General features: G+C 43.2%; 1 protein-coding gene across 1 annotated transcript; it reads right to left on the bottom strand.

Moving 5' to 3' along the window:
- Nucleotides 1-13,073: 13,073 nt before the first annotated feature.
- Nucleotides 13,074-22,391, bottom strand: LOC142786776 (uncharacterized). Its single transcript, XM_075884418.1, has 3 exons — nucleotides 20,363-22,391; nucleotides 15,624-16,048; nucleotides 13,074-13,240 (listed from the first exon to the last, which is right to left on the bottom strand). The coding sequence occupies exons 1-3, from the start codon at nucleotides 20,941-20,943 to the stop codon at nucleotides 13,074-13,076; spliced, it is 1,173 nt and encodes a 390-aa protein (XP_075740533.1). The 5' UTR covers nucleotides 20,944-22,391.
- Nucleotides 22,392-26,541: the final 4,150 nt, after the last annotated feature.

Raw genomic sequence — 26,541 nt, 5'->3', positions numbered from 1 at the left:
TGCTTTATGGTCAAAAGCCCATACCGTTTCACTTTAGGCCTACGATAGTGGTTGCTAAGTAAGGTCAATAGTTAAGACCTTGATAATATGATGTTTTTATTAACGCGAATAAGTTTTAGTAAACTGCTTGAAGCATTTTCTATCTATCTATCTATCTATCTATCTATCTATCTATCTATCTATCTATCTATCTATCTATCTATCTATCTATCTATCTATCTATCTATCTATCTATCTATCTATCTATCTATCTATCTATCTATCTATTGTCTGTCTGTCTGTCTGTCTGTCTGTCTGTCTGTCTGTCTGTCTGTCTGTCTGTGTTTGCCCTCGTATCTCTCCCCTCCTACGCTCACGCATCTTGCCTCGTAATGCCAACTCATGTAGCAAACACTCACACCCTGCTCTGTTTATTGTTTTCAGTGGCTTTTAAACCCCCATCGCTCATGCACGCCCTCTTTCCCTTTCTCGCCTCTCAATGCCAACGCAGGCGACGTTCTGCTCTCGCGCTATAACTATCATCTACAAAAGCTTGTTCTTGTTTTCCTATTAACTGTGGCACATACCTACTTCAGCCATAATTCATCGTCAGCCACTGCACTAACCGTCAGAACGCAATTCGTTGCAAGTGTTTAGCGGATACCACGCTTCTTAAAAGATGATAAAAAATAGCATAGCGAATGCTGACCAGCAACCCAAAAGTTTATTATTAACGCCTTAGTGGGTGTCAAGTAAGTGTGGTTGCAGTAATTACCCAATGAGTGTTTCGAAAATGCTCTGGAAGGCCGCCACTCTAGCTTTTGCTGTGACTGTGCTGCGCCTTTTGAGCAGGCCTGGCGTTTTTGAACGATATGCGACACCGCTGCTTTTATATTCAATGCAATACTGCAGCAAGAGTGCCAAAAGATTAACATTTCTGTATACAGAATCTGCAGTAAAGTAGTTGTCTCTGTCCTGGTTATTTTGTGGGCTTCATTTATGTTATCAGGCACTCCTTGTGTCGAAAACTGATGAAGTTTCAATATTTACAGGATAGTCTTGATGTTTTCCGCCCCTTTTCTACACACAAAACACAAGAATGGGAAAATATTGAAGACAGTGATTCATGAAAAAGCTTTGCGGGCATGTCAGCATGTAATGTTTTCTAAAGAAAGAAGACACATTTTTTATGGTTATTGATCATGCACAGCATTTAAGTTCTGATATGCAGTATCGAATACAAATTAACACTGTTACTGCATCTGGTTTTGATGTACTTGGTGTTTAGAGCAATTAATTGAGGAGGCCGCGCTGCAACGTGAGCTTCCCGAACGAAATTCTTGGTTGTGCCACAGACCCAGGTCTGCGGTGGCTTCGTTCCGCAACTATGAACATCTAGTTATCACGTTTTCATGTGTTCTAGCAAACTAACTATATGTGCATAAAATTTCTCACATGTTTACAGAGTAGTACGTTCATTTTCTTTGTAACGTTATGCTCATTTTGAAAGTGTCACATAGTACACACTTCGCATAGTATTGATTTTTCACGGCACGTGTGATGTGCTGAATGCCCGGTACAATAGAGTAATAGACGCATCACGAAAAACCAGCGGCTTTGATTCTCATAAAAGACAATGCTTTCTCCTTATCGGGGGTTGATCAACGATTTTCGGAATCAGCTCATTTGTGGCGACTGATTAGAATCGATCGCTCTTTACCTACTATACATTTTAACCGGTGATTTCCACTTGAAGCTTAAGGTGACGCGTAATAAAAGAGAAAACATGTATTTGTGCCTACTATGATTACCAAACAGTCTCAAAGTCTGCGCCAGTACTGTTCAGTATGTCAGATAATGAATCCCGCAAATTCATGATATCCAAACACCCCCACACACAGGAAAAATAGAGAATTAGTATAGTATAAACAGTAAAAACAAAACTCTGGGTTTAGGTCTACATCTCTATCTGTAGACAACACAAGAAGACATTTTTTTTACCTTTCGCATTTTACGTTTCATAAGCTCGTGTTCTGCTTGCCTGGGAAGCTCTTTCACTTTGGTCACGCCATAACGACACGCCAATCCAGTACCGCGTGTGTGCCTTGCCGAGCATCCTCACGCATTGGTACAGGCTTGTACAATCGTACAATGCAGGCAGCTCCGATCGATACTGTTTTGCGAAGAACCCATGGGAAATTCGATACGCAGCAGTCACGCGTTTATGCGTTGCGTGTTCGAGGAATGGGCTTTTCCCCCTGCGAATGTCCAGGAAATAAGAAATCAATGTAGTAGAAACGACAGAATAATATGAATTTATCGCACACTATGCAAATACATATTTTAAAAGAAGTCTCACCATAGTGGTTACGCTTTTATTTTGTTTTGTTTTTTGCAAGGGGGGGGGGGCTATGTAGATTTTTTACGCACGATCATCTTGATAGTTCAATTCAGACGCGCGGTTAGAGACACTTCGGGCCTCCTTTTCATCTGTTCTAGTAGTTAAGAATGATGACAAGCCGACTGCAAGATAAAGAAACACTCGCACTTCTTACTGGGCTGCATATATGCTTAAGTAAAGTGTTTTATGAATTTGATGAAATAATAATTCAAACTAACCAAAAACATTGGCAGGAAAATTAAACTGAATGTTAATAATAGTAAATACAATGAATACAATCTAAGTATGAATGAAGAAAAGTTGGCGAAATGATAACTTGCCGTGGGGAGGGAGCGAACCTGCTACCTTTGAGTATCGCATCCGACGTTCTACCAACTGAGCTAACTCGGCGGATATCCCAGTCGAGGTTCTAAGGAAAGGAAAATGAAATGAAAAGGGCCTCGTTGTAACTGGCTCTCTCAAAAAGGTCACGTCAACGCTACGACGCGCAGGTGATTGGGGAAGTGGAGTGAAAGAAGCAGGAATGCAATAGAGAAGACAGAGCAGAGAAGGTTCACATTCAAAACTGCCTCGAGGGTGTGAGTGCACTCTCCGTCCACTTTGTGGGTTACATACGCGCGTTTAAACGCGGGAGAATCATTCAGTGCCGCCAGTAGCCATGACGGTGGTTGGCTACATGTACTATACTTTCTTCACAAAGGGTGTCTGCTAGTTCTAATTATATTGTGTGTAAAAAGTAAAAACGAACTCCTATACTTTCCTATTCTTTCGTTTAGAAATTTGATAGTGTGCTATGCGCATGCACCCACGTGACCTAGTGAGTGAATAAACTTTTATTTGGTCCACTAAAATGAGACGAAATGCCCACTAGGCTGATTCTTCAACATGACCGACAGAACTAGTCTGCCGGCCCGATCAGTGGCGTGCCGGACGGCCAGAATTTGGTCTTCGAAGGCATAATTTCTCAAGGGCGTGTCCCTCTCTTCCTTGCTGAATGTCAGGCTCAAAGACCCGCACTCTCAAAGCACGTGGAGCAAAGTGGAAACCTCGCCACTGGCTGCGCAAAAACTGTTTGGCGAGTTTCAAGGTGGAAGTTGGTTTGCATGAGCCTTAGCGAGAGCGCCTGTGGCCTGCCTAGCTTGGAATGAGGTGGCAGGATGACCCTTCTCTCTAAATAAAAAAAACTTGGTTATCTCAATGTGTTTCCTAGAAGCGTCAAGTAGTTATTATGCACCGTGTATATTACCACGGGGTCGTGAAGTGGACGAAAAGAGCCGACTCGATGTTCAGATGAGACTGTTTATTCGGCCAAAGTTGTGGCCAGAAAACTGAAGATCAGATTAAACCATCACACGGGCACCGATGGCGGTGAACAGAACATCGGCCGCCTATCAACTGACAAGCGGGGAAGCGCGGCCGCATTTATACATGTGTCGTCGAGCAATTCAATCTTATTACTCGTCTTCGCGCAAGCTCTGGAACAACCTCGAGTGTTCGCGTCTAGCGGGCAATCTTAACAGAACGATCTGCAATAATTGCCAACGTTCGCGAACAATGATGCGCAGTTTGCGCTGAGTAATTCTTGACCAGACATTGTGGGCTAAAACAAAATCAAGCAAAAATGAAAGTAAGAAACGCGCGTTGCAATATATACGCAAAAAAAATTTGGGGAAATGAAGCATTGAATACAGTGCCAAATCGTACGTATATCACCGCTAATTGAAGTTATTGAAGTCTTGAAATCGCGCCCATCTTTTCTGCGTAAGATATGATATATACCATTTTAATATTTTTAAAAGTTTTGCGCATGCCAGTGAGATATTTGTGCATTCTTTACTTTATATGCTGTCACTGATTCTGAACGCGCGATGAAGTCACGCCTTTTGCCAGTGCCTCACACTCTCAATGGCATCTGTGACAAGTGTAACGCTGACCACTCTGATGGAGATGCGTTCCAGACCGAACTACATCACGTAAGAAAACATGGGCAGATACTCCATAGCCGTAGCTTTCACTTCATTATCACACACTTTGGTCACATAGCGGTGAGTCACTTTAGAGATTACCATGTTCATACCCTCTGTGAAAGACATTAGGGAGATTCTCCTTTGCATGAATTACGTAGCGTACACTATAACATGCTACAACCATATTGTTTAAGCTCAGCGAAAGAGGAATTTTTAACTAGCTAATTTGTGCTGCGATATCTTCATTCTATACGGTCTCGGTCTATTCTTGTTATCGTGTTGTATGTTGTATTTTTTTGAAGTGCAGTAGTTATATATATATATATATATATATATATAAGAGAAACAAGTGTATACTTAAGGGCTCGTTTTTCGTGTTTACACAATATTAATGAGATCTAACAGACAATAATGCCAAAGAAGGTATAGGGGAAATTATTATGCCAATTGTAATGGAAATGAGAAGAAAGAAAAGTGGGTGAAAAGATAACTTGCCGTGGGCAGGTTATTTTGCCCACAGCAAGTTATCTTTTCACCCACTTTTCTTTCTTTTCACTTACATTACAATTGGCTGATGATTGATTGATATGTGGGGTTTAACGTCCCAAAACCACTATATGATTATGAGAGATGCCGTAGTGGAGGGCTCCGTAAATTTAGACCACCTGGGGTTCTTTAACGTGCACTCAAATCTGAGCACACGGGCCTACAACATTTCCGCCTCCATCGGAAATGCAGCCGCTGCAGCCGGGATTCGAACCCGCGCCCTGCGGCATTACAATTGGCGTATATATATATATATATATATATATATATATATATATATATATATATATATATATATATATATATATATATATATATATAGTCCAGTAGATCCTCCGTGAGCGGTCACAACGTGGTTTATTTCGACGTTTTGGCATAGAGTCTGGCCTTCATCAGGATTCTGATGAAGGCCAGACTCTAGGCTGAAACGTCGAAATAAACCACGTTGTGACCGCTCACGGAGGATCTACTGGACTATATGCAACGCTACGGCCACTCAACCACCATGCCTGCCTACACACACACACACACACACACACACACACACACATATATATATATATATATATATATAACACACACACACACACATATATATATATATATATATATATATATATATATATATATATATATATATATATATTAAGGTTACCTTCCACTTTAAGGTATATTTCGCCCCTCTTACGCTATCGATCATATATCTAACTTCTTTTTATAATCAAGGCTTACCAGTTGTATTAGAGGCCGCATAACTAGGATGGATTAGCTACAACGATATAGTGTGCGCCCAGCTATTTTTCTGGCCCTTTATTTATTTGAGCACTCTTGTACAGGCACGCACTTTTCGTCAATGTATATTAAACAATGAGATGTTCCAAGCAAATCATAAAGACCTAACTGAAACGCTGATTTCAAAGGCAATTAAGTGATTTGATTAATAAGTGAGGTTTAACATCCCAGAACCACCATTTGATTATAAGAGACGCCGTAGTGGAAGGCTCCGGAAATTTCCCTCACCTGGGGTTCTTTAACGTGCACCCAAATCTGAGCACACGGGCCTACAGCATTTTCGCCTCCTAAAATGCAGCCACCACAGCCGGATTCAATCCTGCGACAAGCGGGTCAGCAGCCGAGTACCTTAGCCACTAGACCATCGCGGCGGGGAAAGGTAATTAAATGTGCTTTAAAAGCAACTGCTTTATTGGTGCACGTGCCTCAGTAATAGGGCAATGATTTTTCTTGCAAATAATTTCTGATTGTGCTAGTGTAGGGCGCAGTTGCGACAAACTCTTTTCCTGATGGCTTACTGGCACTTTACTGAAGAGGTAGCTAGACGGTCTATATACCATTTTTTCGCTGCATAGGCTCGTCTTATCGACAGATATGTTGTGTTCTTCATGCCAGCGTGAATTAAGTGGCCCAATTTATCATCTTCTTTCGTCGAAGGAACAACAATGGCGCACTGTCTTTTTTTTTAGAGCAAACGCTGTTATGAGATCAAAACTTGGGCACGCGCTGCAGCGTAGCTGTCTTCCGCCGCCACCCGTGTCCATAACCACTATACCGAAATAAGAAAAAAAAAGTCGTACGAAGGACACACTGGAGCTCGAACCGGGTCCGCTGCGTGCCAGTCCAGTATTATACCACTGAGCCACGACAGTGCTTGAGACTTGTTCGCAAAGCTCCCTAAGGCAGACTTGATGTCGGGAAAGGAATTGCGTTAACGTGAGTAATACAGCGTTCCAGAACAGCAAAAGAACAATGAGGTGTAACACAATCCGAACAGCGTAACGAGTGGGTTGTCCATCGCTCCATCCCATTAGGAAGTCTTGATTTTGATCACGTATTGCCAGTGGCAGGAGGCGTTACAGTTACGCATACTTAAGGCATGATTCCTCATCGTCGTCACCCACTACGTGAACAATTGGCACAAAATTCCTTGCAAGTGTTTAGCGAACACCACGGTTCTCAGAAAAATGACGTAAAATAATAGCATGGCAAATACGGCTCTACTACTCAGAAATTATTAAAAGTATTTCCGTAGGGGGTACCTGTCCAGCGTGCTTTCAGCAGGTACGGAATGAGTGTTTAGAAAAGGCTCTGAAAGGCCGCTCTTCTAGCTTTCGCTGTGACTGTGCTGCACATTCCGCGTAGGCCTGGCATTTTTTTTTCCTTTGACAAAATCGATGATATTGGAAAGCATTTAATACTACCTAACGCCACTCACCCAGCCAATGCCACGTCTCAGGTGACACTCCCTAGGAATCGAAAAACAAGATGCACTTTTACTGTTGAACTTTGTTTCTTCATCGGCTTGTTTTTTGGGGCATGCGTGTGAACAGTGTCAGCCTACTATTGTTGGTGCAAGAAAAGGCTATTGATGTAATAGACCGAAGGGCCTAGAGCAGCTCAGGCTTTCCGCAGCCAAGCCGGCTTAAGTAGTGAATCACAAGATTATAAGTGCGCAAGGTTTAGAACAAACTGTGAATGGTTTAGAGCACTATGTGCACCCTACTATGGGGAGAACTCTAAGCTACCTACCAACTGAATGGCGGATAAAGATCGACGACGAACACAACACTGCCCCTCTTTCGCGTTGGACCTTATATCGAGGCTTATTGACCCGCCGATGCATCTCATCTCCTGAAGAGAGCGGAATTTCAAGAGAGCACTGCTTGCGATTACACAACATACTCGACAGATACGAAGAAGTACTTCTCACTGTAAACAGCCCCTTTAGTAGCACAAGTGGTGCCGTCCATGTAGCAGCTGCATACTTACGTTCATCCGTTTCGTCTTCGTCGATAAATTTTGTCTGCGAAAGTGGAAGCATTTTCTCATGTTAAATGCGTATTGTCTGTCAAATAAACCATAGACGCAAAAACAAGTTTCCCAGTGCGTGCCTACACAACCTATGAACATAAATGAAACAATGACTGAAAGGAGAAAGTCCTTACCTCAGAACTTCTTTATCCGGTTCATTTTTATGTTCCTAGGCACATTTTATCGTGAAAAATGTGGGGGGAAAGGGGACATTGTACTTCTCTCTCTGTTAGACAGATGTTTGTAGATATGTATCGCTTGTCGACCTCGCAATTATATAGTGCCAAAACAGTTTATTTAAGTCATTTTTTTCTAACAGATCTTTTAGGTGAAGGCGAAGGTGCCCTTAGTGACATCCTTCGTACGTAGATCTCATAATTATTCCTGCTTTCGTGCTCGGCAAAGATTACTGCACTGCTAATTGTAATCAAGGAATCGTTACGCCAATATCAATAGTGTTATTCGTACAACATTTAAAAAATTCGGCAGATCCAACATACCTGAGCATCGACTTTATGCGAAGCATGCGGAGGGCGGGTGACAGTGTTGCGATTTTTTAATGAGCGACACGTCATGACGCTAAATATAGGTACAAATGCTGCACTCACAGACATATGTTGAAGCCTTGCAGATGTTTAGTAACCAGTTGTTTGCACTTGCACAATGATACCAACAAGAACATGCTTATTAGCAACACCCGAAGCTGGTATATAGCGCTGATGCTTGCGAGGATGCTAGCCCTGGACATTGCTACACAATTCAACTTCAGCGCACGGCAACTAGCCCCAATTGGCGCTAACCTGACGTGACGGCTGTATCAAAGGAGTATGTCTGTAATGTTTATAGAACTTTATAAGCAGCACTGCAACCACTATTGACGTTTCACGACGATTAGCGTCGGTTTGAAGAGTAGTTCCGAGACCTGGCGTAGCTCTGTGGTAAAATACTTCATTGCCACGCAGAATGCTTGGGTTTGATTCCAGCTGGGACCCTGACATTCATTCTTCGCATTTGTCGGATCGACGCTACCGATGTCAGGTATTTCTCAACGCTCGCAATATCGCCCGTGTGTTGTCGCAATTGCCGGGTAGATACTATATAAGTGTCGATCACATGTGGCACATACCCGCTCGTGGGTATGTGCCACTGTCTGGCGGGAAGTGTTTAACGACGTACACGACAGGATTGTAACTTTATTCATGTCTTGATCAGCACGTCATATTCGTCACACTATCTTACCCTCCCATGCTAATTTTTGTTCCCGCCAAGTTAAGAGGGTGACTACGAGAGCACCCAAACGTAAGTGGATAGATAGATAGATAGATAGATAGATAGATAGATAGATAGATAGATAGATAGATAGATAGATAGATAGATAGATAGATAGATAGATAGATAGATAGATAGATAGATAGATAGATAGATAGATAGATAGATAGATAGATAGATAGATAGATAGATAGATAGATAGATAGATAGATAGATAGATAGATACGCTCAGTGTCGGTGAAGTTCGCCATGAAATGCTTCAAATTTAAAAGACAAAATTGTGGGAGGGCAGAATTGCGCCATAAGTGCATGTGCTCAACCGCATATTTATGGTACTAATGAGGACCATGACAACTTACAAAGCACAACTGAAGAACTTTGTCAAATGAAATCTGCTAGGTGCAAGCATCATTAGACTGGGAATAGCCCTCTGAAAACCAACTTGCACACAAACCTATTTTATGGCTTAAGGTTAACGCCAGTGTGAATTTGCAAGCTTGTACCAAGCCTGTGATCCTCTCGTGAGAACGATATTATTTTTATCGGTGAATATACAAGCTTTGTCCATGTCTGTCAGCTCTTTTCAGCTTTGTAGCTTTCTTGCCTCGATCGAACAAGCTTCGAAATCGTATGAAATCTGGGCTAAATCTACCGAGAGAGTAATGATTGGTCTATTTCTGGAAAACTTTGGTTGCCATGGCGACGTTTCCTCCACGAAGCGCACGCTCGTTGCGCCATCAAACAGTTCCGTAGTGGATTACGTCGGCTTCCGAGCTTTCGAGCTGAACAGACTGCTTTTGCAAAGCCAAGCTTAAGCTCCCTTGATCGTAACCCGAAGGAGCATTGCCCCGAGAAAACCTTTCCCACTGGAATTGTTGTCATCAGACAAAAACAAGTGGTCAAGAAATTGAAAAAAAAACTAGTAAAAAAAAACAGGCCCCCTTGAGTCAAAGGCTCCAAAAGTATATAGCGAAACATCTCCACGTGTGTGAGAAAGCAAATTGCAAGCGACGTATTTATTTAAATGACAAACTTTGATATCTTCCAATTACAGCTTAAAGTGACATTTTGCGATATCTGGTCCACAGAATAAAGTCTCATGTGGCTGTTTTTTCCCGATCCCAACCATGTATTCAAAAGTCTTCTCGTTTTGTGTGATACGAACACTGAATTCAATTTCGGGAGCTGAAAAGAGGCCTTGATCAACATGTTTTGAAACTGCATAACGAAACTCCAGTAGTTCCGGCCTCACAAGGTATAAAAAAGTTCACAGGGAATCTCGTGCATTCACGTAACATTGACGCCGAAAGCCATTTATTTTTTTTCTATTAGGTACTAGCTCGTAAAGCTTCTACGCTCTCGCCTTGTCCGTTGCTGTGGAGTACAGACTAGTTCTCATTGCTCCCGCTAGAGGCGCACACTCAGCTCGAGCTCAGGTTAAAGGGCTTACCACTAAAGGGCCGCGCTTTTATACTGCACTTGAGTTTGGCATGCTTTATTGATCCTCGCTGGAGCTCACTAAGTGAACACTGTTTGTTACCGCTTGCAGTATGAACACGCCAGAATGCAGAGCTGGGGTCTATCGCCAGGACTTCGAGGGGAAAGCGCAGGAGGCCGAAATAAGGAGGTGGCACCGTCAAGCAAGCCCGGAACTGTGGGCCAGCAAAGCAGAAGCGAAGTGGGTGGGCCGTCAAGCAAACATGTTGGGCCTCTATATGATGGTAGAAGAATGTGTAAAGAGTATTCGCGTTTCACCTGATCAACGTCGAGCAAGCTCTTTTAACAACATTCACTTTGTGGATATGGCAGTGCCTTTTTTACTTAGAGGGGTCCCGAAACGAAAATAAAATTTCCCTGTTGCGACTTTTTCTGCTTCAATAAATATTAGATGTACCGAGTGCAAAATATTTCTTCACAATAATCAGTAAGTAATTAATGACGCCGGTTTTGAAATCGCAGTTTTTGGGGCTCGCTAGTGACTATGTGGCACCATTGGCTGCTTTAGGCGCTGACACATGACGTCAGCGAAACGTCAAAGTGTAAGAAGTTACAAAGAAAGCGTTAGCTTTATTTTTCTCTAACGTAAATAATTTATACAAACCCAAAAAAGAAAAAAAGTAGCAGAGCAGTTTTTGCGCTCTGAATTGTATGCTGTGCAATCGTAGTGAGTGACCTGCATGCTTAGTATTACATTCAAGTACATCCAGGCGGTGTCACGTGTGTATCCTTGCCTCTCTCCCGATTGGCTTAGCTGTAAGGGTGCATTCAGTGCAGAATCCCAGGTTTTTCTTACCTGTTATGTCAGGTTGTGTTCTACTGCATGTTCTGGGTGGCTTAGGCTTCCATATGCCAACCGTGTGCGTCGTCAGACAGTGCCGCACAACTTTTCGATATGCTAAGTTCGCCTTCACAAACTGCCTTGTGAGACAAAGCCCAGAGCTGTGCGGCTTCAAGCTACCAACTGCGATGACCCTTATATGGTATAGGGGCCATTATATAGTATTATATAATATAGGGGCCATGATATGGCATTGGGATACTATATATGGTATTCCTTTGCCTTACTCACAAACATTTAGAAGCCAGCAGAGAAGCGTTCGAAGATTAACAGCAAACACTGGCAGATTTCGTGAGCTACCATCGTGAGATTCGAAGTGTAGGGCACATGCGAACAGTGTTTAGCATAGAGTGCAGTCTTGTGATGAGTACTTTCATTTACCTCGCTCTAAAGTGAAGTAATCAGAAATATTTGTGGTTTATACACTACTGAGTGCAAATTAAATGTTTATTTGATTGGCGGAAAAGTGCACAGGTGCTCGCCGTATTTTGCTCGTAACAGGACATCTGATATGGACATTGTGCATTCTATTCATAGAAAAGCAGATTGTGAATAATTTAAAACAGAAAGGCAAAAGCTGCGAAGTAGATAAAGTGACGCTGTTTCCAGCTATTTTATTTTCTTCAAAGCGACTCAAAAATATCTCACCATGTTCCTTCCACAGCTTCGTTTCGTCCATCGTGGGAGTTTTCGTTGCTCCATTCCTGAATACATTTTTCCTTCTATTTTATAACTACACAAACTTTAAAATTTGTACCTTTATTTTTATGCGTCTCTACCGATGATCAAAATAAAATTTCATTAGGCATCCGTTCTACCCACTGGCCATTTTCTAAGTCTGTTTTACCAAGCTTGCCGCATCGCTTCGCCTTCTTTTCGCTGGATTAGTCTTTTTTTTTTATTTTGGCTTTGCAAGCTTCACAGTGCTTAAGTGAACAATATTAATATGCATATTTTCCTGGCTTGGACGCATAATATTAAAATACGTATTTCTTAAGTGTACTCTGATAAATCTCGTGTAGGCCAATATTTGCGTGAGGCCTATATATATATATATATATATATATATATATATATATATATATATATATATATATATATATATATATATATATATATATATATATATATATATATATATATATATTGGTCTTATCAACCAGCATCGCAAAAGCAATTTGTAGTAACTGCTTTGCTGGCGCGTGATCCTTTCGGAAATGTAAAGTTGATCGGGTATATCCTTTCCTCGCTATTACAGATGGCAAATTCGGTCGGCGGAGAAGCTTAGAATAGCGAAGACGCTAAAAGCAAAGCAGAATTCTGCGTTGCTTTACCTCTTAAAAAATTCCAGTAACGTTGCTCTCGTGCAGTGCCATTCGTTCAAATTGTTTATTCCTGTCGGAACGCGAAATGAGATTCAGCAGCAAGGTGCACCGGAATTCTGTAAGTGATATCGATCGTCTCGCAACACGTACGCACTTTTCGGCACTACCCTTTCCGAACGCGTCGTATCAATTTTAGATTTAACTTGCACCGTGAGATCAGACCTGGCAGTTCGCCCGTTTGAAGCGTCAAGTGGAAGCAAGATCATACGAGACGTTTTCGGTTCCCAAGAAACCAATACCCCAGAAAGCTACATGATGGCAGCTTCAATTCATTCCACAGTCTCCTCATACGTCACTTCTTCTAACCCCCCCCCCCCCCCCCTTCAGAATATCCTACTTACTACCCGACCGTAGAGTGGTGCTCACAGTGTGTCACTGCACCTGTGAATGTTTACACCCGCCAGGATTCCACCCTTTTTATCCCCATAACATTCTTCCTGGGAGACGCTGACCAGCTCGAAGCCGCCGCATAAGCTGATCGAGAGTGCACGTGCAGGGGCGCAAGCCAATGGGGCCTCAAAACTGAGGACTATACCCAACATGCAAAACTTATCTTTGTAGAAAAAAAAACATTTGTTGTTTTTCTCTCTCTTGCTTGCGTGCTAACTCGTGAAACTCATCCTAGAAACACTGGCACGTATGTAGGAATTTGCACTTGAAAGTGAAATCGATACACATGGGTAAAACCATGCTTAATTCGATCTCTTGGTGTGATTTGAAAAAAAAAATAAAAACCCGCACGAGTGAGCCACTCAAACTCAGAACTTCAAACAAACATATTCGGAAACCGTTCTCATGAAAACTTTTTTCTGGGTTTGAGGCCGCTAAATTTGCCTCTATAAAGAACGAGAAAGGTCACTTTATGACTTTTTTTTAATGCGGAACTAGTTATTGCCCCAAGAGTTATTGAGAAACATTCGCGAGAATCACTAAATATTTTAGCGCGACATCGATGAGTATGTGGTTGCATTATAACTTGATCATCGGTTTCCCATCATGCCCTGAATTTTGAATTAAGCATTTCAAACACACATTCAGCCCGGCTTTCACGTCTCTCTGCGCATTTTTTTTTACCGAGCACAAGCTTTCTTTATCTTGGCTGACTGCGGTACGGTTTCTTCTTGTGGTGGGAATATTTGAAGGCTCAATTTTACATGCTATGTACGGAAATGACTCGACGACGAATACGGCACGAAGTCAGTTTTCGTATTCAGCTTTCTTCAGGAAAAGTAGAACATCGAGGGCACGTTTCCCACATCTTGTTCTCCTCTGCGGTATTCGGTCTAAATGTTAACCTGGTTAGTCTCTCTGCTTTTAATGTGTCGCTTGTGTCGCCTTCTCTTTTACGGCAGGCGACTGCATAATCATTCCCTTCTTTGTCCGTTTTCCGCACCTGCAATGTTTCTTGTAAAAGTGGAAGAAAAGTAGCACCGCCGATAAACATGCGATTTTTTAGAGCTATTAAAGGCTTTGACGGTTATAGACTATCAGCATAAAACTGTTATCCCAACCAGTTTCCTTGCTGCCTGTTCCCAATGACCAGGAATTAGTAATACAACTGTAGCCTTAGGTTGACATGTAGACTTCGCTGTTCGATCAGGATCACATCATTGATATTATCGCAAGGACGTGCGAATTTTCGTCTGCTCTCTGACAAGCAGTTAGCGTGATTAGACGGGATAGTAGCAAGTGTAGTCTGTTGCTATAAATAAAGTCTACACAAGTGAGGCGCATGCCAAGTAAATTCTAATTAAATATCATAGATAACTACGGAGTGACGTTTCAGAGCAAGTTATGCTTTGGCATTTTTCAAACAAAAGGCTAAATCGGAAAAGTATAAGCCAACATACTATCTATACGGTTGCTACCTATGAACTGCTGTGAAAACTCATGCCATCGCTTTTTACAGTGAACACTGTTATGAGTTCCAAACACGGGTCACACGCGGCGCCATAGTTGCCCACCGCCACCACCGCTGCCGCACATATACCCACTGTGCACATACCCACTGCAAATTGCGCAGCGAATAGGTCGTCCAATGCTCTAACCCATTAGAAAACCTGTCTTTGATCGCATATTTACTGTGGCACATACCCACTTCAGTCACAATTCTTCGTCGTCATCAGCCACTGCACAAGAATTGCACAAAATTCCTAGGAAGTGTGTAGCGGATATCATAATTCTCCAAAGAATCACGAAGGATAGCGCAGTGAATGCTGGCGTAACACACAAAAAATATGCTAATTCATGGCGCAGTGGGTACCCAGCAGTATAGTTGTTGTAGTTACCCAAAGAGTGTTAATAAAATGCTACAAAAGGCCGCTATTCTTGCTTTCGCTGAGACTGTGAAGCGCGCTCCGCGCATGCCTGGAGTTTTTTTTTTTTTTTAAGGAATGATAAAGGTGACAGTCTCACTGAAATAGGTTAAAAACAGCAGCCTTATAAAAACATGGGCAGGTACTTTCGGCTGGCTGATCTTATCAAAATGTAGGTAATTTTAGTAAAAGGTTGGCTAACGTCAATCCACCTCAGCGAATATTCTAATAAAGCTAACCAATAGCATAACATTCGTTAGTTCCACTATTCTGAAAATAAACATGGTAGTTGACCAAAGAATTATACTTAACGAAAGTGCAATTGTGTCAGAAATTATTCTTTACAATTTAATGTCCTTGCATTCGTTGCGCCCAATAGCTGGAAAATAGCGGCACAGGAGTACCACCTGAGAGCCATAGGTTCCCTACAGCAAGTTTGAAATCTTCCAAATAACTTGAGCTTTGCACCACTGTGGCATCGCTCCAACGCCCGCTTGTATCCGTTGAAAACCGGTGGGTGGCCGGCCGGCACTTAGGATCGAACTCGGTGCCTCCCGCAGTGGAAGCAGGAGTAAAACGTTTTACAACGTAACTCACCTATGCTGTCGATGGCCGGCGAGATGGTGAGGGTGACGGCGATGAGCACAACACTCATGAGCAGAATGAAGCACGCCACTGAACTGATCACCAGAATGATAATCCGGCGCTTGGGCGAGTCCAATTCGTCGTCGGGCTTGCGCTGTTGGCCAGTCTCCTCGTCGGTGACCAGAAGAGCAGGGACCTTGGAGGCCCTACGGCTACCGGTGTCCGCGTCTGGCGGAAGCAGAGAGCTGCCCTTCCTGTGAGGCATTTCTGTTGCGGCCGTCGCCGATTCGCGCCTGTGCTGGTGGTGCGATGAGCGGTGGTGGTGGTGCTTGTTGTCCTCGCCGACACTTCGCGACGAGCGGCGACTGCTGTGACCACCTCCACCAGTGTCGTCAGTGGCCCGCGACGAGCGACGACTGTCATCGCATTTAGAAGACCTGTGAGAAGAAAGCGCATGTACAGCCACTGTAAGATTAGGCTTTATTATAGTAATTATTGGAGTTTCATTGCCCAAATCCACTACCCGGCTGGTTACGAGAGACGCCATAGTGGAGCAGTCGGTAAATTGGGATTATGAGGTCTTCTCTGACGTACACCATAATGTAAGCACAGCATTTCGCCTTAATCGACATACGGTCACCGCGGTCGGGATTCAATCTCGCAACCTTCGGGTCAACAGCGTAGAAGAATAAAATAGCGCAAACGATAACACAAGAAGACACGTACACGGCGCTGTGTTTTTCTCGTTCGTCGTTAGCAATGTTTCATTCTTCGTCTACCGTGCTGCACCAACCAGGCAGATCAAGCCCAGAGTTGAAGCTCAGGTCAACAGCCAAGCACCATAACTATAAAAGACCCAGTCGGGTAGGCCTAACCAGAAGAATGCAGTATTTTCTGGCGTCTTTCTTTTGACTGGCTAGAAAATCTACAGCGTAGAGTAATAACGGGTGCCATTTATGAAGGTGTGCTTCATAATGCTCTATTGTTTTAACTTCTGTACAGTGTCCGGAGCATCTACACATACCAACAGCACAGCTATGGAAGCCGCTGCTCTCTACATGGGTCTGTATTGGCTGAACGCCCCAACAGAATATCTACATTTCCAAAGAGAACATTGTTTCGCAGCTTTGGTTTTGTTAATCTTGTGATTTGGGGTTGATTACTAGAAGAAAAAAATATTGTCAAGCATTTTTTTTTACAATTTTGCGGAGATGCCGCAACAGTGGTGCTCGAATCAGATAGAATTATTTATTCGTCCCCGTTTTTTGCAGTTCCCGTGCTGAAAGAGAGCAATGATTCCTCAGTCTTCTAATCTTAGATTTTGGCTAGCTTTAAACTTTGCTTTGTTGATTATTACGGACAAGAAAATGAGTAGGTCATTGCAGGCTTTGTCCCCATTCCTGATGCCGAGCAAAGCTACCTTCGTTTTTGGCTGACAGAGTGACTTCTGATTCTAATAATTACTTTTTGTTACATTTTGCGCAACTTATACAGACTCTTAATTACAGCATCTAAGATAACGTCCCCCTGTAATATCTTTAAAAAAACAAGAGTAGTAGGCAGGAAACGTCGCACGCATTAGAAGAAAAATGTCCCTAGCTTGCGCGTGCCTATGCGAAGCATTCACGCATCTCTTCCAGCAGTCAGAGACAGCACAAGAGAACGTTCCATTATGTACCCTTACGTATTAGGGTCAAGTTGCAACTTGGGCTGCACTGAATAGCATTACTACATACGGCGTTGCAATAGCTGCTTAACTGCGCATCACTTATTCATCTAGAGTACCCAACGCCTTTTCTGGGGTTCTTTCCTTATGCACAGCCACACGAACATTGCCTCGCTAAGAAACTACGACGCGCCTTATTTCTGTTTTTAGAATGTGTCAACGTTAACTCCTCCAGCCCCAGTAAAATCGCGCTTGATGAGTTAGTGTCACTTCCTTGAGTCCTAAAATTTGCATCACGAAGTGAGAGAGGGAGAGCTAAGCGGAAGTTATGTTATGCATGAGATTACTGGGGCGATCATGATGAACCCACCTTTTTTGTCTGAATGAATGACGAGTAATTTCTTTTTCGTTTCGTATTCAGTCCTATATGTGTGCGTGTACCAGAGAACATGCAGAAATCTGCGTGAACCAGTATTCTTTGCCGATAGGCTCAGCTCCTTCTGGTGGGCTCATAAATATTTAATTGAGTGCAATGCGTCGTCGAGGCACACGTGCTGATGCTCATTGCAAAGCACCTGGATTTTGTAAAATATAAATTGAGTGCTTTCACTGTTTGCATGTTTTAGTGCGTAAGACTGACGACTTGTTTGCGTGTGTTGCAACTTGGCCTAGGCAAAATAAATACATATAACTTCGAACGCAAGTAATCTAAACTACGTATAACAAAAAAATATTCGTGATGCTTCAGGCAGGCGAAGCATGCCATGTAAGTACATATAAATGAATACTAAACATATACCATACAAAAAAGATATAAATATAATAAATATAAATATCTGAAAATTTAAAAAAACCTCTGAGGTAATCATTTGTGCATAATAAATAATAATGCAAGCAACAGGAGTCTTTTTCGTTCGGGACACTGACAAGATCCCTCGTTTATTAGCACTGCTACGTTGCGCGTTGAATGTCATTACGTTGCTTGCACCTGCCTCATTAAGCTTCAAGAAGCTTAGCTTTACTATGCCGCGAAAACAACTTACTGGTGTTAATCTTGACGAGCAACGCAGCACCTAAGATCACTGACTTTGTCTGAATTATTCAATATGAATAAACGCCAGCCTTCTAATTTGTAAAACTAAAAATTTTGCGACTTCCAATATGAGTTATATCACAGAGGGTTTATATCACGGAATCCTCTGTCGAACTTATCTTGCCTGATCGCAAGCCATAAAAAATCTGTGCATATAGTTGCAGCTGTGCAAGTTAGGACAATTTAGCGATTTGTAGCTCTTCACTAGGCCTGCGAAATTGATTCCGCCTACATTTAAGCCCACCAAGAACTGTGGTTTTTTTCAGTGCTCACTTCTTTTTCACAGTCGTAATCTGCTAAGTTTACGCAAGCGGCCTACCACTGCTAGCTTTTTTTTTATGTAGATGACTTTTTTAATTACATATGGAAGTACCAATCTAACAGCCACGAGAGTGAATGTCGTAAATAAAAGTATGTCATCAAGTGGCTTTAGTGCGTCTATAGCGCAGTGTACAGCACTAATCCGGGCTTTGAAGATTCCTCGTAAAACATACGTAAATCAGCTAAAACTCTTGGTCGCAAGATTGCACGTCTAGCGAGGAGTGCAAACACCAAGGCTATTTTGGTTGTGGCACAAAGATTATGGCTCTCAGCCACGGTTCTAGAAGTCACGTGGAAATCACGAGGACTGGGCAGAGGCGAATAAAATTAATTTTATGAGCAAGGCCTGCGTTTTAAAGAGTTTATATCGTGTGAATCATTTCAGCGAAGGAAACTACAAGGGGGCATATTGTGACATGGATTGAACGTGGGCGATAAAACGGGCGTCGTATGTCACGCTATTTTTGCGCTGTTTCGTGCACTGACACGCTGAAATAAAAAAGAACTTTCTCAGAAGCTCCATGTTTTCTAGTTGTCTTACAGCTATGTGAATGAAATGCGGTCTAAAATGGCTTTCTTTGCTTTTTTCAATGCTCTCAAATATTCGGGAAGCTTTCTTTCAAGTTTATCGCCACTCTTTACAACCACCAACAATGGTTTCGACCTGCGAAAATGACTATCAGGTCTAAATTGAAGTTTTTTTGGCGATCAACGGCACGAGTACAAATTTAAGCATTGGTAAAAGCGTGCTTTCCGGCATTATCAGCAGACGCAAACAGCACACTTTTTTGCTCGTACATTAACGCTTTCCACATTTATACGCATTTGAACATATCTGACGCATGCGATAAAACTTCGAATGCAAGTAATCTAAAATACGTCCAACGAAACACTCTAGCTGCTTCAGGCACACAAATCAAGCCTTTTCCTATACCTTTGGTACGTTATCGGTGCACGTTGCCCATATTACACCGTAACGACCCCAGCTCCAATCACTATGAGCTATAAACGCTTGAAGGCCAAGTTCCCAGTTTTTTTACGTTGTACAGGATGCATATACTGTGCCTCGCGTGTTTCTTGCGTAACGCAGCAACATTTATTTGCGGCTGTTGTGTTTTCCTTGCGCATCACATGCTGTTAGTGTGACCAGCCATGGAGCTCTGGTGGTTATGATGTCGACTGCTGATCTAATGGTTGCGGGATTGAGTCGTAGTTGAGGCGGCCGCATTTTCAATTGGCGAAATGCTCGAGGCTCACGTAGTTAGATTTAGGTGGACGTTAAATATCCCAAATTAAAAAATCTCACTGCGGCACCTCTCGTAACTTTATCGCGGTTTAGGAATGTGAAATCTCATCAATTAATATTAATACATGCCACTGTTCTGGGTCTATTGTTGCTCTTACACTCGTTCCACAATAATGAAACGCTGTAAACTCCAACTCAGTACTGCACGCATGACTAAAGGTCATGTGGCTCTTTTTTTTTTTTGCTTCATAAACCTAGTCTCCACTTTGACATTCCAGATTCCTGAACCTAAATTCACTGTTGTGACAGCTTATACACTTCACTGCTTGCCGCTTTTGTTGTGATCACGTTTATCCATCTCTCAACTGAGCATACGTTTCAAGAACCAACAATATCGAACAGGAATACAAAACGTAAAAACCCACCTGCGGCTTCCTTCGTCAGCTCGCGACGAGCGACGGCTGTGCGGGCAGCTCTCGCTGTCACGAGACGAGCGTCGGCTCAGGCTGCTGGCACTCGAGCGGCGCGATGACGAAGGTGTCACGCTCGTCGACTCCCCTCCGACCACCAGGCCGTGGGGTGCCAGCGGGCTGCGGCTTCCCCGGCGTCGGCGGTCCGCCGAGGACGCGCCCCGAACGTCGGGGCACGAGCGTTTTCGGTCGCGGTGCCGGTGCCGGTGGTGGTGGCCGTGGTGGTTGCTGCAGTCTTGCATCGAGTGGCGGCGGTGCTCGCCGGATGCAGGTAGCTTGAGAAACTGGTTAGTCGATGCACTAAGGGACTCGGCCGACGCGGAACCTCGAGAGAACGGAAGGTCCGGGACGCGCAGCAGCAGACCGGACTCCACACCGGGGTCAATGTTGATCATCGGTGCGTCGTTGTTGTTGTTACTGGCACTGCTAACGCGTCTGTGGTTGCCGTGAAAGCTCTCGCCATTGCCGTCGCTGTCAACGCTGCTGCCTTTCTCGATGAAGGCGGTGTCCGCCTGGGGCTCTGCTTCAGTGCTCATTATGAAGAGGCGATAAAGTTCGCTTAGCAAATGCGCCTGACGGGAATAGAATCGCAGATATCTCTTTCTTCAGTGGTGACGACCACGCTTCTTCTTATTTCTTGGCAACGGGAATGCTCAAATTGACTTGAGCTTCAGATTACAAAACGCGCATTCCAAGCGAAACCAGTTGACCAGTACAATAAGCAGCTTGAAGTCGGAGTGTAAAATTTGAGTAACGTGGTCTCATTAATACTGTTAAGTGTGCTTCGGGTTTATTTTGTGAAATGCACAAGGTTTAAAGCACAATGTTGATCTGGTATCCACTGTCGTCCTGCTTGCCACGTCCAGCAGCTTTAGCTAATGAAGCTATTGAAGCGTTTGTAATAGAACAATTAAATTAGAGGTATTCAGCGTTGTTATAGTGAGTCTACATGTAGAATTGATCATCTATCCGATCAACCTGTTGGACTGAGAGGACACTTGAAACCGAGTATATTTATTGTTTCGCAAGATACGCTGTTCCTTCCGGCTTGTCACAACTTATGCAAAGCTACCTGAATTTTTCTTTACAACTGTCCAACTTATCGATCAAATATACCCAAACGTAAGCATCCACGTAACGACAGTACCGAAAAACTCACATTATTATCAAAATCAACACATAATTTTGCACTATTAAGCCTACTGTATAAAGTTCCGCTTTTATCTTACGATTGACAGGTTATCGATGGGTCAAGCGTCAAGCATTTTTTTTGGCTATAAGTGTACGAATCTGTTTTCCTCATCACAGCTTCAGCATCCCAAGCTACCTCATTCAGCGTACCTCCATACAGCGCACTTGCCCGTCAAAAGTAAGGACAACATCACCTTACCGGCTACCACTTGATACGGTTTTCTAAAATGACTATTACTCTCGCTGTCAACTTAATTAGCTACTCTCCAAATCAAGTTGCGAGACTGGCTGGATACGAGAATCTATATATTACTAGTTGGAGTACAGCTGTCGCCTGACATCTCTTACAAAGGCAAGGCTATCACGTGTTTCTTTCGCTGTCACGAGAATGGCAGGCATCAACGAGACATCAGCAGCATGGGTACGTTTGAGAACAGGTGAATTACCACCAATTTAATCCGCTAAATTACCGAGGCGTCGAGCCGGCGAAGAGAGCGGAAAACACAGCCGAAGGCGCGGCTTTCACCGACTGGCACGGATTCACATCACCCCACAGCACGCACTGAATATCACCGCTTGCCGTAAACGAGAAGGCCGGAACACGGACGAGAGTCTCGGACGACGTTACGAAACGCACTTTCAAAACAGAAAACGCCGATCCCGACGCTGTCCGAGCATTCTCGGCGGCTGCTCGTTACAGCGTGTTGTCGATCGCTCGGAGAGCCGGGTTGTTTTCGGCATGCTACAGGAACGCGCTCGCGAATGAAGGCAGACGAGAGGCGTCGCCCGAACCCCGTCCCCGAGCCCGTGTAGACATCGTACCCCCCAGCGGCGCTCGATCGCTGGTGCGCCGAGCATGAAGCGACTGAAACGGCACTCGCGGCCCCGAGCGGCGAGTACGGGAATCTCTTCGAAACGCTGGCGGGAAATCGGCTCATAAACTGAACAGCTGGCGAAGTCCAAATCACTTGCTTTCCGGTCAATTGAACAGATATTTAATCGATGCCGCTTTCTGATTTACTCCTTGCTCAGCCTCCTCACTCGTGAATTACTTTGGGAATCCAAACAGCTTGAAAGATATCTACAAGAACAACAAAAAAAAAAGACAGCCCTAAGCGCAAACCAGCGCTTGTTTTTGTGTGTTTCTTTTTCTGTGTCGTCGCTTTAGGGGCGAAGCTCCCTAGGGTCTAGCCATGTCCACCGTCGTACCTCTATGACGATGATGCCGATGCCTATAAGGAACGAGCGCGTTCTAGACCACACATTATTTTTCTGCCATCACGGCACAGCACCCACATTGTACGACATGACGATTACGAAGATGCTGGTGACAATAAAGAACAAGACGGTTCCCGGCCACATATTCTCTTTCTGCCATCGAGAAAAAAACGATCATGAAAGCACTCTCACCAGCGAAAGGCCCTCGCTTAGTATGACTATATAACGACCAATAAAACAATATTGCATAAACTGTACATACGCGTTGCCTCTCCTCTGCATGTTCGAATAAGCAAAGTACGAAAGATTCACGGTTACCCAAATGATACCCAGGAGCTTCGTCCACTCCTCCTTATTGAATTCGTGTATTTTCTGTTATTCCTTCTGCGTTTCTTTACTGTCACAAAACAATACAAAACAAGCTTTGTCCCGTATTTGCATTTCTTTCTACTGAGACTACATCTATCAGCGCGGATTTTGAGATCTAGTGATGAGATGGGAAATAGTACCTTTGTAGCAGTACTTGTTGCATATTGACTATGTTGCCGAAATACATCGTGTAGCCCTGCAACTTGATTTGCCACTTTCGATAATGGGTACTCCGAAACTGTTTTCTACAGCCAAGCTTTTATCATACGGCCTAACTGTGGCTTTACACAGGCTCTCATTAAACATATTATGTTGCAGTAGTACAGAAAACCTTGTTAGTTGTTAACACCTTTTAAAATTGCACACAAAAAAGTAAACACGTGGACACAGCCAGAAGACAACACGGGCACTAACTTTAAACTGACGTGTTCTTTTTTTTTTTTGGAAAAAGAGGATATCTATATGGAAATAACTGGTCATGCGCATGGATGGAGACATTGCGCATGACCAGTTGTTTACATTTCTGTGTGTTTTCTTTCCGAAAATGAGTTAAAAATGAGCGCCCATGTTGTATTCTTGCTGTACCCACGTGTTTTTTGTGTTGTTTAACAATACATCACGTTGATTGTGCTAGGAAAATGAGAACAAGACTCACTATTTCTCTTTATTTCTGTTTTTCTGTCTTTCAATATTTCTTTCTGTATTTTTTTTCACCCGTAGATGGCAACGCGATAACGTGGTACCGACATGTGCTTGCTATGCTGCCGCGTCTGGGCAGTCGAGCAGTTACAATGCTCGCCTTTGGACTTTGGATACGCGGGTGCAAATCCCACCCTGGTAATACATTTTATGTCGCTCTATTTATTTCTTCTCCTCCTCCTCTCCACTTCGCACGTCCTTTCCTCCATTTTCTCCGCTCCACCAAATACTAGCCTTCTGATTCCATCTCGGCACCTTGCCTCAACACTCTTTGTTTGACTAGACTTTACTCTACTTCACGCCATCTACACATCTCCTTCCCCACCACTCTGCATCAGGCGCCCTCACTCCGTACTGCTTCTCTAATACGTTCGCTTTTCCTAACACATGCGGTACTCGGTAGTCAAGCTTGCCCAATTACGGTAATGCATGCCCGTCGAAGCTTTTGGCGCATGCTATGCAAACCTGCTCGAAGCGTAAACAACTGCGCTTTTGAAAACAAGTTTCACCCCTGCCCCACCAAACATCACGCCTTTTCTTCGTCATATTTTAGATTCTGTGGTTGCTCAAATCATTGCGCAATCGCTTCGCAACTTAATTACTGCGCAAGCTGTTTGCGACAAGTATACCTGTCTGAGACACAAAACCGCGCATTGTGGCACGAATTTAGCGCGCAGTTCTTCGTACCTGTCGTGAGCGCGGCTGGAACCACTTTTCCACGTGTATTCTGTTGCGCAATACCACTCACTATTTCGCTTGCGGCGTCCACAGAGCAAAAAACTTCGTGCAACGTTGCGCTTCAAGCCCCTTTTCACAGCAGTGTTTCTAAAGTGTTTGAAAACCCAACCTATTTTCGGCCCATGCGGCTGTTTCTCAATTCTACCACTCCACCGCGCCGATAACGCACCGATGACTAGATGTGCAAGCGTCTCATTAGTTTATTTTAGCCTCATGCTTAACCTGGTATTTAATTATTTTTACTTAACCGAGCCGTTTCCACATACCTATACTACACTAGAAAAATCTAATACTATTTCTTCATTGGTAAACTTGACTTAATGACATTTTAGTGCTCCCGTGGTAATTAAGAAGAAAACCACACACAACTTCTTGCTCAATGGACTGTTGCTACAGTGAAGTAATTTTGGCAATATTACGTAACCACGCTATATTAGCTAATAAAATAAATGTTTTCTCGTGTAGTGCACTATCCCTGCGCAACTGGTCAGTCAGCTTCGCTACTTTATTTGCTTGCGATCTGTATTTTTCATTCTTGGGGTTAAGAATTATGCACGCTTTTCGGAAGCACGTTCGTTCAAGTACAATGGATACTTAATAGGCAGATATAGTTTATTGCAATCTTGCCCTGGTAGAACAACTTATCAGCGTCACAAATATCATGGTAAATGACACTTTATATGCCAAAACCGAGAAGGAAGCAATCGCGTTTGCTACTAGACCAAACTTAATATTCAGTTGAATGGTGCTTCTTTGCATTCTTAGTGTATGTACAGCAAAGCACTCTTTACAGGACAAGAGCCCTGTAAGTAATCGATGCCATTCGCGTATAGCTCCCAGAACGATTCATTCTGTCCTCTACATCAAACTTGCTTAAACGTAAAAAAAATTGTAGGTTCATAATATTTATAATTTTCATGTAACCAAAGGTGTATTTCCAAAAAAAGGCTTTCGATACACGTAGGGCGAAGTATGGCACTGTCGTGGAAATTTCTTCAACACCTCTAATAACACCGTAATATACTTCAGGTTTTGCACACAACAAGCATTTCTTTAGGTTGAGCTTCTAACATCTAGCTCGATTGGCTGTATATTATTGCAGAAGTTAGCCACTGCCATCAAATGTTCCGTGGGTTTGACATCATTTATATTAGTAGGAATGCAATGTCTTCATAAGTTTAGCGCATCTTCGGATGATAACATTCATATCCGAAATCTGAGCATCGGACCGTTCGCATAGAAGAGCTGACCCACGTAGAAAATATTTTGAGTTATCAACACAGCATGTTGTCTTTCATTATTTCTGTTTTGTGGCAGTAAGTAAAATAACTTTATTCATTCCACAACAGACAAGAATAAACTCACCGTCAGCTGGAAAGTCTGGGAGAACTGAGGGCAACTTTCGGTAAAGTAGTCATCGCTGGTACTGCTGATAAAACTTAGCGGCTACAGTAGTCGTCAGCGTAAACAAGGCGAGACTCTTTCGTCACCAGCAAAACGAGGTGCAAGAGTAGCGTTAGGTGACCAGAAATTGTTGACGCACCTTTGCTGCGCCTACGTTCGTGCAGAGTGCGTGTCGTGTTATAGTTAGAATGGTTGTGAAAACGGAGACAAACACAAAGCAAGTGGCCACGGTGCGTCCTGTTTCAACCACTTTAACAAGGCTAATCTTTCTAGAGCATTTTACAGCACCCAGAAACGATCACGCAATGACATCAAAGCTTAGGTCACAAAAACAAGCATATCTCCTAAATTCGCTATGCGAGTAAATGAAAATGACAGCTGTCGAATGAGCTGCTGAATGCCTTTTGGTGTGCTTCATAATGTCCACGTATTCATTAGAAAGTATGTTTTGAAGTTACAAGAACTGAACCAAGACATTGTTCTTAATCATAGCTGCATGCTGTTTTGTCTCTAAA

This window comes from Rhipicephalus microplus, unplaced genomic scaffold (genome assembly GCF_043290135.1).
Source record: "Rhipicephalus microplus isolate Deutch F79 unplaced genomic scaffold, USDA_Rmic scaffold_32, whole genome shotgun sequence".
Taxonomy (NCBI): domain Eukaryota; kingdom Metazoa; phylum Arthropoda; class Arachnida; order Ixodida; family Ixodidae; genus Rhipicephalus; species Rhipicephalus microplus.
Note: the sequence above shows the minus strand (reverse complement) of the source record. Positions and strands in the feature narration are given on the sequence as shown.

Coding starts and splice junctions, on each gene's coding strand:
- LOC142786776 (XM_075884418.1), bottom strand. CDS start 20,943: ATGAGCACTGAAGCAGAGCCCCAGGCGGACACCGCCTTCATCGAGAAA. Junction 16,049..20,362: donor GCTGACGAAGGAAGCCGCAG/GTGGGTTTTTAC, acceptor TTCTTCTCACAG/GTCTTCTAAATGCGATGACA. Junction 13,241..15,623: donor GCCGGCCATCGACAGCATAG/GTGAGTTACGTT, acceptor TGTTGGGTATAG/TCCTCAGTTTTGAGGCCCCA.